Here is a 15,967-nt window from a genome sequence, read left to right on the forward strand (position 1 = left end):
CAGTCATGGGGCCTGAACTCTGGGCCTGGGCACTGTCCCTCAGCTCTTCAGCTCAAGGCTAGTGCTCTACCACTTGAGCCACAGCTCCACTTCCGGCTTTTTTCGTTTTGCTTATGTGGTGCTCAGGAATTGAACCGAGGGACTCAGGCATGCAAGGCAAGCGCTCTACCACTGAGCCACCTTCCCAGCCCTCACCCTACCTTTTTTAATTTTGAGAGAAGTTCTTGTTTTTTTCCCAGGGCAGCTTGGATCTAGATTCTTTTATTTATGTTTCTTGCCACAGCTGGGATGTCAGGTGCATACTACTACATCCAACATTTTCTGTTGAGATTTGAGACTAAAATTTTTTGACTGGGCTAACTTTGACCTAACATTCTCCTAATTCTTGCCTCTTCAAATAACTAGGGTTACAGGCATGAGCCACTAGCATTTGGTTCTTTTCTTCTTTATTGTTGTTTTGTGCAGGCCCAGGGGCTTGAATTCAGGACCTGAGTGCTGTTTATGAGCTTTTTTGCTCAAGGCTAGTGTGCTATTACTTGAGCTATACTTCTATTTCTGGCTTTTGGGTGGTTAATTGTAGAGAAGAGTGCCTGTGTTGGCTTCAAACCACAATCCTTAGGTGTCAGCCTTCTGAGTAGTAGGATTTCAGGCATGAGCTATTGTCACTCTGATTTTTTTCTATTTTTAAAAATGAATGAATTTATTTTGTGCTGTGTTGAAAGAACACTGAAAGTGATCCAAAGACAGAAGCAGAAGCATTGAAGATTAGTTAGAAGTCTGTTGCATTCATGGCTGAGGAAGGAAAGTTTGAGGAAGGACAATAGTTCAAGGCAGCGTTGGGCATACAGTGAGTTTGAGGTCTGTTAAACCTCAAGACCTTATCACAAACAAAAAAGGGAATTGGGTGCTGGTGGCTCACATCCATAATCCTAGCTACTCAGGAGGTTGAGATCCAAAGACTGCTAGCATTGAGCAAAAAAGTTCAGGGACAGTGCTGAGGCCCTAAGTTCAAGCCCCATGACTGACAAAAAAGAAAAGAAGAAAAAAAAATACAGGTTTGCTACAGTGAGATGCTGGTGGCCATGCTTGTAATCCTAGCTTCTCTCTGGAGGCTGAGATCTGAAAATCAAGGTTGGAAGCTAGCTTGGGCAGAAAATTCTTGAGACTCTTATCTCCAAATATAACCAAAAAGGCAGGCTAGATGCTTGGATCAAGTGAAAGAGCAGTAGCCAAATAGCAAATGAAGCAAACATCAAGCCGAGTTCACGGTACAATACTAGGGGGGAAAAGTGTGTTACCAAAACCAGATGAAAATTGATTGACTGGGACTATGTTAGCTTCTAGATAGATTTTGAATCCCAAGTTTTTGGACTTGATTGATTGGCCAAAAGATATGAGAGATGATGATCAAAATTTTTGACCTGCCCAGTACTGGTAGTTCACATCTATACTCCTAGCAACTCAGAAAGTATCCCAGTCAAACAAATCCAAGAGATTATTTTATTTCCAATTAACATTAAAAAGCTAGAAGTGACAGTGTGACATTCAAAGCATCCCAGTCAAACAAATCCGAGAGATTATTTTATTTCCAATTAACATTAAAAAGCTAGAAGTGACAGTGTGACTCAAGTGGTAGAACACCAGACTTGAGGGAAAAAGAAAATGTAAGAAGCCTTGACTTTAAATTCCAGAACTGGCCCATGCATGCGTGCACATGCGCATGTGCACACGCACGCATGTGTGTGCACACGCGCGCGCACACACACCCACAAATTGATATGTAACGTTAGTAAACTCTAGCTAAACTAGAGCTATGTTACTGAGCTAAAAGAGGCCATAGTTGGAGTAGTCTGATGGAAAATATCAGGAGCACAAGTTTGGACATAAAAGTTTAAGATGTTAGCCAGGTGCTGGTGGCTTACGCCTGTAATCCTAGCTACTCAGGAAGCTGACATCTGAGGATCATGGTTCAAAGCCAGCCCAGGCAGGAAAGTCCATGAGACTCTTATCTCCAATAAACCACCAGAAAACTGAAAGTGATGCTGTGGCTCAAGTGGTAGAGCTCTAGCTTTGAGCTGAAGAGCTGAGGGACAGCGCCCAAGCCCAGAGTGCAAGCCCCATGGCTGCAAAAAAAAAAAAAAAAAAAGTGTAAGATGCTTATTAGGTTTGAAACAGGAAGGTTCAGAATTGGCATATCAATGTAACAGCAACATCAACAAACAGAATGGATGTGCCTGTAAGACTATACAAAAAAGGACAAGGTCCATGTCAGGTTTCAGTGACTCATACCTGTTATCCTAGCTACTCATGAGGCTGAGATGTAAGAATCACAATTCAAAGCCAGCCCAGGCAAGTAAGTTTGTGAGATTCTTATCTCCAATTATCCACCAAAAAGCTGGAAGTGAAGCTATGGCTCAAGTGGTAGAGTCCTAGCCTTGAGCAAAAGAGCTCAGGGACAGTGCCCAGGCCCTGAGTTCAAATCCCAGGACTGGCACCAAAAAACAAGGAACAAGACCTAAAAACTTGAGCATTAGAATATTTTCATACTGAGAATGGAGGGCTAGAAGGTAGTGAGAAGGGATATTGGATTTAATAACACAGAGGTAACATATATTTTCAGTAATGTGTCATCTCAGCTTGAACTGGCAGCATGGCTCTAGTAAGTAAAGAGCTGCATAAACAGAAAAGGCTGAGAGCATGAGATTCGAGTCCAATCCCCGGTATAATCAATCAATCAGTAAAATGAAACCTTCTTTTGTTTGCCAGCAAATCTCAGTAGGTGTGTATTTTATTTATTTATTTTCGTGTGAATGTGGGGCTTGCACTCAGGGTCTGAGTACTGTCCCTCAGCTTTTGTGATCAAGGTTATTACTCTCCTGTTTGGAGCCACAGCTCCACTTCTGGCCTTTTGGTGATTAGTTGGAGATAAGAGTCTCATGGACTTTCCTGCCCAGACTGGCTTCAAGCCACAATCCTCAAATCTTAGCCTCCTGAGTAGCTAGGATTATAGGTGTGAACCACAAGCACCTGGTTATTAAGTCATTTTTAAATGTCTTTATTATAAGACAATGCACAGCCGGGTGCCATTGGCTCACGCCTGTAATCCTAGCTACTCTGGAGCTGAGATCTGAGGATTACGGTTCAAAGCCAGCCCAGGCAGGAAAATCCATGAAACTCTTATCTCCAGTAAACCACCAGAAAACCAGAAGTAGCCCTATATAGCTCAAGTGGTAGAGCGCTAGCCTTGAGCTGAAGAGCTGAGGGACAGCGCTCGGGCCCAGAGTTCAAGCCCCAAGCCCAAAAAAAAAAAAAAAAAAAAAAAGACAATGTACACTTATAGACTAAAGGATAAATATGGTAAATAAAAGCTACAAGCAATAACTTGCTTAAAACAACTTTTATGAGAAAAACTGCTATGTTACTTTCCTTGTGTTAAAATAACAGATAACCCAGGAAAGCTCAGAAATTAGGATTTGACTAGAATGCAAGTAAAAATACAATAGAAAAAATGAATGATCAGAAAATATTAAAGTAATATCTACTTTTAGAAAAGTTAGACATAATTACCAAAAGTTTTATCTTTAAAAGAAAACTATTAAACAAAAAAGTCAGAAAATGAATTTTAATTTTTATATTGTATTCAAATAGCATTTCTTTTGCAATAGGGTCTCACTAGACTAGGCTGGCCTGAAATTTGCTTTGTAGAACTGTTATGGAGGCTAGCCTAGAACTTGTGATTCTCCTGCTTTAACTCCCCAGGGAGCATAAACATGTGTTAACATTTCTGGCTTAAAGTAGCAAATCTTGGCTGAAAAATGTCAACTTAGTTTTGGAGATTGGTGATAACTAAGACTGTATAATTAATGTGTCCATAGGCCTGCTCATAATGATAAGATAGTAAGTAAAATGGCTCCTTGATAGAAAGTAATTTCATTTACTTTTGGTATTTTTTAAAAGTAAATAGTTTCATATAAATATAGAGACAGACACTAAGTAGCAAAATGGTAAAATTGTACCTATTCTCAAATATCCACACGACTTCATTTTCTACTACGTTTAAAAATACATTACATTATACTATCTTACACATACTACTAATCATTTTGAATAGGGTGTCTATTTAACAAATAAAAAACTGGGCCTGGTGCTTACTCAAAATTTAGGTGAAAGATGCAAATTCTGTCTGTTTAAATGTAGGTCCACTAGTTAAGGAGGCACACAAATACTCAAAAAGTTGCAAAGCAGTGAAATTGCCCATTAACTCACAAAGTTTTAAAAGATTGTTAAGGCTGAAAGAATAAGGTCTCTCTCTGTACAAAAGATTATGGCGGTTCAGATGTCTGATGCCTCTATAGGTTATTAAATGCTTAAGTCTATTCTGTTTGTATATGCCCTTTATATGCCCTTCAATTTATACTTGCTTGTATGTATCATTCTCAATTGGTAGTAGATCATATGCCATTGCCTGAAAGGTCAGTTCATGCAGGACAGTGGACACAGGATCAAAGCCACGATCAATGATTAAGAGCTGGGAATGAGTTTTACCCTAGAATAACAAAATGAAATTATCTTAAGCAATTTCCATATTTTTACATTTTTAATATCTTAGAAAACAGAAGCAGACTTTTGTTAAGTCCTGGTTCTTTTGCCCACCAAAAAACATACAATGAAAGAAAACAAATGCTTAATTTCCTTAAGAATGTAAACTGAATTAAAACAAATAAAAATCTGAGTGGCACAGTAGGAAGAAACACTAAAATGACAAAATTTAACTTTCAAAATTGGATTAAAAGGCTATACTGAGTAACTTTCTCAAATTTTCTTTTAAAACAGTAACACTTGTATTGTTTTCCTTCCTCTCTCCTCTCCTCCCCTTCCCTTCCCGTATTCCCTTCTCTTTTCTCTCCCCCATCCCTATCCCCATCTCCATCACTTTTTCTCTCTTCCTTTTGGATAGGGTCTTGCTAGGTATGTGGTCCTGACTAGCCCTGAATGTAAGATCTTCCAGATTCAATATTCCAAGGGTGGGGATTACAGGTATATACAACTTACCTTGTCTGGCCTAACTTATTTTATTATAAATTCAGTTTCATAAACACTAAAACACAAATTATAAATGGAAGCTATCTACTACATGAGCTCTTTTTGTTAGACATTTTGCTAAGCAAGAAATACAAGTATTTTTTCATCTAATTTAAGTATTATTTCATGGTTCTTACAGCAACCTTGTGAGACAGGTATTATTACCTCCATTGACAAACAAGAGACTTAAACTTGAAATTAAGTAATTTGCCTGAGCCATATAATTAATACATGGCAGAATGGAATTTCAAACCCATGTTGGATTCACTGTAATGCTACACTTTTAGCCATTAGGCTACTGCACTTATTTATTTTTGTGCAGGTCCTGAGGCGTGAACTCAAGACCTGGGCACTGTCCTGAGCTGTTTTGTTCAAGGCTAGAACTCTACCACTTGAGCCACAGCTCCACTTCCAGCTTTTTGGTATTAATTGGAGATAAAAGTCTCATGGACTTTTCTGCCCATGATTCTCAGATCTCAGTTTCCTGAGTAGATACAATTACAGGTGTGAGCCACTGTGGTACCTAGCAAGAGTAATCTTCAGCTTGTTATTCAAAGCAATAAGAGTTTAACTAAAACACATTAGATAAATATTTCTCATTTGTCTACATATAGGAGACAGAGGTAAACTACACAAGATAGATTTTTAAAGTATGTTTACTCTTTACTTTCCTAATGAAATTCATGACAGTATGGTGCAGTGGTTAGGTGCACAGGTTTTGGAATCAGATTTCTGTTTTGAGTTAATCCTTGATTTCATCATTGCTGTACACGTTGGATCAATTTTCCAACCTGTTACATATGAGTATTCTCTTTGCAAAATAGTATAACCACAGTCTTATAAGATTGTTATAAAGATGAAATGTAGTAATACCATGAAATAACTTTTAGCATAGTGCTTGACAATTAGTATTTGAGCTATAAGCTATATGTTCAAAAATATGCCTAAGAAAAAGTCAACCTAAGTTCTTTATCAGGGGTTGCTTAGGACAGCAAAGGTGAGGAAGTATATTTTCTGACTCTTCAGATCAGAAAATACTTCAAAAAGAAACTGAGACTTTTATCAGGAAGAACTAGGTATCAAGAATTTTCAGGATGTACAATTTCTAAAGAAGAAAAAATGTAAAGGATAAATTTATCTTTTGTGCATTTTGCCCTTTGTCCATTGAAATCATGAAGAACTAAAGTGAATGTATAGCTTTTCTTTCATTAAATAAACATTCTATTTACTATCCACTATGTATACTAAGCTATTTTATCTTCATAAGTAGAATAACAGGGTTTTTTTGTTTTTGTTTTTTTGGGTCCAGTCGTGGGGCCTGAACTCTGGGCCTGGGCACTGTCCCTCAGCTCTTCAGCGCAAGGCTAGTGCTCAACCACTTGAGCCACAGCACCACTTCCAGCTTTTTTTTTTTTTTGCTTAAGTGGTGCTGAGGAATAGAACCCAGGGCCTCATGCATGCAAGGCAAGCGCTCTACCACTGAGCTACCTTCCCAGCCCCTAGAATAACAGTTTTTATGACACCTCCAAACCAGTGTACCAGTGCTGGGGCTTGAACTCATTATCCCTTAGTTTTTTCTGCTCAAGGTTAGCATTCTACCACTTGAGCAATAGCTCCATTTCTAGCCTTTTGCTGATTAACTGAAGACAGAGTCTCATGGACTTACCTGCACCAGCTGGCTTCAAAGCTCAGATCTCAGCTTCCTAAGTAGCTATGATTACTGGTGTGAGCCACCAGCACCTGACTTGATTAACATTTAAAGGAACTAACATAAAATCTAAACTTATATCTTCCATTCCAACCAGACTATTTAATTATGAATTTTACCTTTTGTTCTATGCCTGTACCCGAAGGATACTATAATCCATTCAATAAACTTCCTTTTATTATGTTATATTCATTTTTAAAGTGCTAGAGCCTCTTCCTCTTGGATGCCTTCCAAGATGCCAGTTATTTATTGGAACTTGAGTTGCAGCTTATCTTTCCATTGTATTGTTTATATTCCTTTCTAGTTTTCTTATTACATAACCCAGCAAGTGGTTGTTTCCTGGGCCAACTCCTTGTCTACACAATGGATAGTTCCTTCTTTTAATTCTTTACATTCCCAGCCCTTTGAATGCATCTCTGTCAATCTCTTTACTACACCTACATGCTGATTCCAATCTTAAGTCTCTGACTACATTAATTTTGATAAGATGGTAACAGTTGCTATTTATTATTAAACTCCTATAAGTGTTCCAAATACATACTAATTCAGTCTTCATACTATAGAAGCAAGGTTCTTACTATCTCAGCCATTTTACAAATAAAGAAAAACAACTCGAGGTCATGGTAAAAGCAGGAACCCCTACATTTATTAAATATTAACTCAGTGGCAGGCATTATACTGAAGACTATACATACTAATTTAATTAATCCTCTAACTTAAAAAAATTCTCTTAGGTGAATCTTATAGAAATGATCATTTAAGTATAGAAAATTATAGAATTAGCCCTAATTAAAATAACACGAATTAAATGGAAGAGTGAGGATGTGAACACAGTGCTGATTTCAAAGCCTTTATCTTCCTCTCAAAACCACTCTGCCTATTAACATTTACACTACTGTCTATGCTAATGATTCCCAAATCAATACTAGAAAAGGAACAAATAAGTTATTTGGCTTAGAAAGAAACAATATATACAATGTCTTTTATTCATTACCTTTATTAGGCTCTTTTCATCAATTTTGTAATAGTCTTCAAGTTTTTTTTCAACCAGTTGTGCAAGTTTACAGGCATTATCTAGAGGTTTACTAAAAATTTAAGAAAATGTTCATTTATCTCTCTTTCAGGAGACATTTTACAATATCATGCAATTTATTTATAAAATACTCATAAAATGAGAAAGTTGCAAAAATGGAAAAGTTGAAATAATACCAAATACAATATTCTTACTATACCTGGAATTACAACTGTAAACTTTATCCATGTATATTACATTCTTTTTAAATAAAAGAAATAAAATATTACATATTTAAGAGTTATTCACCCTTCCCCCATCAAATCCGGGTCCTCTCCCCAGCCTTCCTCCAATACCCTACTTCAAGGCAACCATTACCATGAAATTTCAAATGTATTATTTCAGTAATGTGTGCATGTACATGTGTGTATGTGTGATCCATCTCTGTTGCCATGTTTATTATCTTCTATATAGTATTCCACCATATAATTTACACTGATTTCTGTACATTAAGTACCCTAAACACTAGGTTATTCTCCTTTTTACACTATTTAGGGCATCCTCAATGTAATATTATTTTACACATTTTGGTCATTCTCAATTTTATATTTTTATGGACAACATTAAGACCAATATGCTTGCATTTATTTCTTCAGGTACATGTTTCTCCAGGTATATTACACATAAAAGTGCAATTGATGGATCATAGAGGATCTATATTTTCAACTTTTCTAGATAACAGCAAATTATTCTTCAAATTAATTGACCAGTTATCCCTCCCACTATCAGTGTGATATTTTCCTCCTATGTTCTCTAACATTTAGTCAATTTTCCAATATATTCATTTGCTTAAAATCTTGCATGCTTCTGTCTTCTAATATGATAACACCATACTTTAAATTAACTTCATGACCACTAGCATTAATATATTTTCCAAATCTACAGGAAAAAATGTTAGAATAGACTGTTCAACTAGTACGTTAGCCTTAAAGTGGGGGTGGGATGGAATGTGTTTCAGTTTGAGGGATGTAAATAAAGTATTGAATAATTTCATACTTTAAAAATAAAGTGGTGCCAAGCTCTGGTGGTTCATGCCTATATTAGCTACTCAGAGGCTGAGATCTGGAGGATTGAAGTTTGAAGCCATTTGGGGCAGGAAAGTCTCTAACCACCAAATCTCTTATTAACCACCAAAAAGTAGAACTGTGGCATAGCTCTAGCCTTGAGCAGAAAAAGCTCAGGGACAACTCCCAGGTCTGACTGGGACTGACTGAAAAGAAGAAAAAAAAAAGCAGTACATCTAATGAGTGATTTACTGTACATTTTCTAAAAACATGTTCAAAAGGAAATTCATTATACTTTAAAAGTCTATAAAACAGAAAGAACTTTTTTCTAAAAAAATTCTGGAGTTTGAACCTGGGTGTTCCTTAGCTTCCTTTGCTTAATGTTAGTGCTCTACCACTTGAGCCATAGATCTGCTTAAAGCTTTTTTTGTAGGTTAGTGGACTTTAGTCTCATAAACTTTCCAGTCTGAGGTGGCTTCAAATTGCTGTTCTCAGATCAACATCCTAAGTAGCTAAGTTTACAGCAGTAAGCAACCATCGCCCAGTTTACAAAGAACTATTTTGTGAAAGAACAAGCAAATGTTTTTAGCCAAGATTATTTGAGTAACTCAGAGCATATCCCTAAGAGACCTATAAACTATATATAATACATTAATATATAAATATTAATTAATACGTATTAATTGGCTTTTACTCTTTCTGAGCATAGTCAACTACTAACAGCAGAAACTCTTACAAGAGACAAACCACTTAGCTTGGCTGCACTGTGTTCAGCATGTAATTAGCACACTGCTTATAAGAAGAATGTTTTTAATTCCCAAGGTAAAGAGATTATTTTGTAATACCTACTTAAATTAAGGAGATTTACTATTTTTTTCTAAGTAATTGATAGTTGATTTAAAATTTTTTTACATTGAGAGTAATAAAATGTAAATAATTCAGTCAATTTATAGTTTATAACTTAACAAATGCCAATGTTCAGATTAAAAAATTTTCTCAAAGAAAAATCAGTAATACCACTTATTCCTTGAGTGGTGTCATATACTTACTACCATTTTTATTAGCTCCATGTGTTTTTTTTAGTGCTTTACAGATACTAAATTCATTTAATTCTAACAACTCTATGACAGAGGCATTCTGATTGTTACCATTTCACAGATAAGGCAACGAAGGCCAGAAGAGTCAGATACCAAGCAAGCTCCAGAAAAAGCCCAAACTGTTAACACACAACATGAATGTCTCTCAGAAACTAACATTGAGTAAAGAACAAAATCAATAAATCAATCACAGAATTACATGTATACCAGTTCAAAATCAGGCAAAACTAAACTGTATGTTAGAAATTGGACAACAGTTATCCCTGATAGTAAAAGAAATAGTTTCTGGGAGGGTTCATTAGCCCTCTAATGATCTAAGATTATTAATATTAATTATTATTATTTTCTTTTATCTTAGAGGGGTTAAGAGGGTAGGGTACAGTCATTTTGGAATGAAGTATATAAAACCATGTATAAAATTAGTGTACTTTAAGCATTTTTAAAAAGCAACAAATAAACAGATGTATGTAGCATAAGAGATCAACTTTATCTCTTAATTTAGAATGGCCACTGTGATTAAATATACTCAAGAAACGGAGACTTTATGAAAAGTCTACAGTAAGTACGGCCATTTAAATTTGTGAAAATGATAAAACATTAAATGTAAGGCTGTATTTCTTTTCTTTTCTTTTTTTGCCAGTTCTTCGGCTTGAACTTAGGGCCTGAGCACTGCCCCTGAGCTTCTTTTTTGCTCAAGTCTAGCACTCTAACACTTGAGCCACAGCATAACTTCTGGCTTTTTATGTTTATGTACTGAGGAATCAAACCCAGGGCTTCATATATGCTAGGCAAGCACCCTACCACTAAGCCACATTCCCAGCCTGGCTGTATTTCTTTTATGACAGTAAAAACATTCCTCTAAGCATGCCTCAAACTGATGAAAAACTGTCTCTAAATGGTACTAAACTTGAGCTCTGAAATTCAGTTAACAGAAGCTATTAGGTAATCTGAAATTTAAACCTTTAACTTTAAATCAGCCATATGTAGAACTTGGTAATGGTACAAAGAAAATATAGTTTTGCACACCAGTACAGAAAGCATAAAGATATCGCTTAACTTTGATTAGATTTCAATAGAAAGCATAATATCTACAGATCATATTGTGCCTTACCTTTTATATCTTACTCCAGGATTTTCATCCAAAGTGGCACATACGGTAACAATATGCTCAGCCATTGCTTCCATAATGGCATCTTTTCCATTGGCATTAGCAGAGTCTGGACTATAACAGTAATAGAATGCATCGGGTACATCAAGAGTATATACCTAGGTTAGGCCAAAAGAAGTTGATATTGTCAATCAGGAGACTTCATTTCAAAAATACATCAAGAAAATGGTATTACGAGACATTAAAGAAAAAATACGGGGGTTGGGGGGAAGGCTGGGAAGGGATGGGAAGGGGAAACAAAGGAGGAGTCTACAATGCTTGATAAGAAATATACTCATTATCTTGCCCATGTAATTATAACCCCTCTGTACAGTATTTTCATAATAAAATTAAAAAAAAATAAAAAATAAATAAAAATAAATAAAAAGAAAAGAAAGAAAAAATATTACTAATGCTGTTTCCTGGAACAACTGCATCTTTACCTTAATGAAATCTTGTTTTCTCTGTCATCTTGATTTCATCCTTTATCTCTTTTCTCCCATGTCTTCCCTGTTTAGTCTCCCTCAAATATAGATTGTACTATTTACTTTTTACTACCAATGCAACAGATGAAGGAATCTGAGGTAGTGAAACCAAAATAAAAACCTTATAGTTGGCAGAAAGAATTACAACAAAGCCAAGTTGGTCTGTATGTCAAAGATTAAAAATCCTAACCCAGTAGAGCCTAGTGCTAGTGACTCAAAGCTTCACCCTAGCTACTTGGAAGGCTGAGAATGGGAGGATTATAGTTCAAGACCAGTCTTGGCTGAAAAGTTTGAGAAATTCCTTTTCAACCCATATCTAAGCACAGTGGTGTATGACTATTATCCTAACCTATGTCGCTGGCTGAAATTGGGAGGATTGTTGTTCCTGGTCAGCCCGTGGTGGAAAAAAAAAAAGCCCATGAAACTCCATGTCAGTGAAAGAAAAAAAAAGTGATAGGAAGCCCTCTTCACCTAGAATAATATATTGGATATAAAAGTAGGCAAGTAATAAATATTATAAACTAAGTAATGAATCATGAACAAACTTCCTTACATTTCCTTTTACTCAAAGTCATTCATTTATTTGATCATAACCAACAGAGCAGCCTTAATATAGAGTATAATTTAGCTGTGGTCAATCTAGTTATCTTTGCTACTCAAAGATCCTGTTTTTTTGCTGTATTACCAGCACTGTATCCTTACCATAGTATACTATCCCTACCAATAATATAATTTGTTCAAAGATACTTATCCCTCTTACTGTCCCTATGGGAGTATATTTTCCTCCCACTGATGTTATACTGTACTTAGCTATAGAACATAAATAGAAGAGACATATATCAATTACACAACAAGCTTTAAAAACTATTATGTAGGGGCTGGGAAGGCAGCTCAGTGGTAGAGCGCTTGCCTTGCATGCCTGAGGCCCTGGGTTCAATTCCTCAGCACCACATAAGCAAAAAGAAAAAAAAGCCAGAAGTGGCACTGTGGCTCAAGTGGTAGAGCGCTAGCCTTGAGCTGAAGAGCTGAGGGACAGCGCCCAAGCCCAGAGTTCAGGCCCCACGTCTGGACCAAAAAAAAAACTATTATGTAATCTGGGCACTCGTGGCTCAGGCCTGTAATCCTAGCTACTCAGGAGATTGAGATTTGAGGATCACAGTTCAAAGCCCCCAACCCCCACAGGAAAAGCCATGAAACTCTTATCTCCAATAAATCACCAGAAAACTGTAAGTGGTGCTGTGGCTCAAGTGGTAGAGTGCTTGCCTTGAGCTGAACTGCTGAGGGACAGTGCCCAGGCCCAGAGTTCAAGCTCCACAACCGACAAAAACAAAAACAAACCATTATGTAAGAAGGGATACAACGCTTCCCTGGCATGTACAAGGCCTTGTGGCTATAATCCCCAGCATCACACTTTCCTTCTTCCCTTCCACAGAAAAACAAAGACAAACTACAAAACAAAACCCTACCAAAATTAAAACAAAAGAACCATTGCATGGCCACATTTTCTCTTTTCCCCCTGTTATGTCCCAGACTACTTGTTCTTTAGCCTCAACAATGTAAAACATGAATGAGAAATAAACCTTTGTTCTTTGTTCAAAAGGGCTGTTCTTGTAATAAGAGGAGATTTTAGAGATTTTTCTACACAGTGTTAAAGGATTACCTTTACAGATAACTTTTGGAAAACAGTTAAGCAGATAATTTAAAATTTTATGATTTAGATTATAGTCTCTGTCAAAAACAGCAAAGCTTAAAAGAGAATTCCCTTACCTAGGATTTTTCTATCCCCTATATAGTTAGAGTACCAAATAACACTGAATTATTTAAATTCTATAAAATGCTACAATCCAAGCGCAGAGAACAGAGCACCACAAATCTAAAGATTCATTAGCTATGGGTTTTGGGGTAAGTTATTTAACCTGTGTGTTTTCTTATCCTTCTACTGGAAACAGTGATGATGCAATGGTTAAATTACTAATTTATGTAAAGCATCCAATAAAATACCTAATACAAAGTACTATTATTAATTAAAAGCTGTTAGACAAAAGTTTTATAAATTATGACTTAATGTTAAATTAAGTTTATTATATCCCTGAAATAGCTAAATGAACTATTTTTTGTATCACCCAACAAAGTTGATATTAAAACATTTCTTGCTGGGCACCAGTGGCTCACGCCTGTAATCCTAGCTACTCAGGAGGCTAAGATCTGAGGATCACCGTTCAAAATCAGCCAGGGCAGGAACATTCGTGAGACTCTTATCTCCAATAAACCACCTGAATACCTAAAGTGGCGCTGTGGTTCAAGTAGTAGAGGGCTCACCTTGAGCTGAAGAGATCAGGGACAGCACCCAGGCCCACAGTTCAAGCCCCATGACCAATAAAGACAAAAACAAATTTCTTGATTCCATACTCTAGTAGTGCTGAAATCTTATATACCTAGGACTTGGTAGCAGATAAGAAACTTAAGCTCCTCTTTTCATAATTAATAATGCATTCCAATTTCATTGCTTATGTTTCTCTCTTCACTATAGGGGACATTTATTTGTAGATAAGGTAAAAAAAATTCATCAAATAGGTAATAAAACTTGTAAAATCAAATATGAAAATCCATTGAGAACTAAAATTAAAAATAGAAAGTACCTGAGATTCATGTGGAATGAAAGAAATATTTATTTCTTTACATCTTCTTATTGACTTCGAGCAAGATGCTTTAATTTTGTTAAAGAGACTATCAGGACAAACTGAAAGAAAAAAAATCAAGGCATATAACTGCATCTCAATTTTTATTCATTCAATCTTCATCTCAATCCATTATTCAAGACTATTTTTATATTTAATCACTGCCTTCCACACAGTAGTACACTATGAGAATAAAGATAACATAAATTGTTCTTACTTTACAGATATTCGGGTCAAAAGGGCTGTGATAATTTCATTTTCTCCATTCACATTTCCTGTAAAGCTAGTTCATTAGAGATCTGCTAAAACTAAATGCTTGAAAGGAAATTTTTCTAATTCAAGTTTCCTAGAACTAGAAAGTTCTAGAATTTAGAGGTCATGATTTCTCTTCTTTCACCTACATGTTTATGGTGTTATTAAATCTTGATTGGAATATCAACTCTTAAATGTTAAGGTTGATAATGGATTTCATTCATTGGTTCCTATTCTCTTTCAACATGATGTTCTGTAGCCCTAAGATTTCTTAATTTAACTCAGTGTGGTTGTGCATGTAATAACCCCTGCATTCAGGAGATGGAGGCAGGAGGATTTTGAGTTCAAGGCTCACCTGAGCTACATACTATGACCCTATATCAACCAACCACCACAACAAAAAAAAAAACAAATCAACCAATCAAACAAACAAACAAAGAGGATGTAACTCAGTGGTACAGCACTTACTCAACATGCATATGGCCCCAGCTTCAATCTCAGCACCATAAAAATTATTCCTGGGCTGGAGGTGTGACTCAATTGGTAGAGTACCTGCTTAGTAAACTCAAGGTTCAAACCCTGAGTTCAAATCCTAGTGATTTTTTTAAAAAAGTTTACTTAATTTAGAAGAGGTTTCACATTCATTAAATTTTATCGATTCCATAAGCATGAAGTTCTGTATAGTAAGATTACTTAAGTAACCAATACAACCTGATTTTGTAATAAAATGCACACTACTACTAGGCATTAGATACAGGGAAAATATTTAAACTAAGGAATCTCTGATAAAGTCTAGGAATTAATAAATGACATTTTTCTCTGTTAATATATACCAAACTGATGGCTGTTTTACTCAATGCTTTCCCCAAGGTCTTTTTGGTAGTACTGCTAGGGAAGCACTCTACCATTTGAACCATGTCTTAAGCACTTTTTGCCTTAGTTATTTTTTTCTCAGAATAGCCTTTCTATTTATGCTTCTAGTTATAGCATGGATGGCATGAGTATGCCACCACACACAGCTTTTTCTATTAAGATAAGGTCTCATGAACTTTTCTTTCAGGATCGTCTCAAACCACAATCCTCCTCATCTCAGCCTCCTGAGGAGCTAAGGTGATAGGTATGAGCCACAGGTGTCCTGCTTCTTTATGTTTTTTAACCAAAACATGAATCAAAAGAGAAACTTGTATTTTTTAGGCTCTAGCCTAATAACAAATGATAAACAGAAAAACCACCAGTACTTAAACAGTACTATAAAAAGCAGATACTTTCAAATGAATAGGACTTTAAACTTTAAAGCAATAATTCATAAAAAAAGATACTTACAGTCCGTGAAGTATATATATGCTGCCTTATATTTGTTCTCTGATTTACTTGCAAAATCATGTAAGAAGCAATCTACAGACTTAAAAAGGGTTTGAAGTTAATACACACTTCGTTACTAA

The 15,967-nt window shown here is 36.0% G+C and overlaps 1 protein-coding gene across 1 annotated transcript in view; it reads right to left on the bottom strand.

The window, feature by feature from the left end:
* Positions 1-15,967, bottom strand: part of Stxbp3 (syntaxin binding protein 3) — a 73,474-nt gene that overhangs the window by 30,605 nt on the left and 26,902 nt on the right. The window contains exons 5-9 of the mRNA XM_013031848.1: positions 15,849-15,927; positions 14,235-14,335; positions 11,075-11,229; positions 7,785-7,875; positions 4,422-4,546 (exon numbers count right to left, since the gene is read on the bottom strand). Coding sequence (XP_012887302.1) covers positions 4,422-4,546; positions 7,785-7,875; positions 11,075-11,229; positions 14,235-14,335; positions 15,849-15,927 — 551 coding nt within the window. The remainder of the gene's footprint in view (positions 1-4,421; positions 4,547-7,784; positions 7,876-11,074; positions 11,230-14,234; positions 14,336-15,848; positions 15,928-15,967) is intronic.

Source organism: Dipodomys ordii, unplaced genomic scaffold (assembly GCF_000151885.1).
Source record: "Dipodomys ordii isolate 6190 unplaced genomic scaffold, Dord_2.0 Scaffold146, whole genome shotgun sequence".
Taxonomy (NCBI): Eukaryota; Metazoa; Chordata; class Mammalia; order Rodentia; family Heteromyidae; genus Dipodomys; species Dipodomys ordii.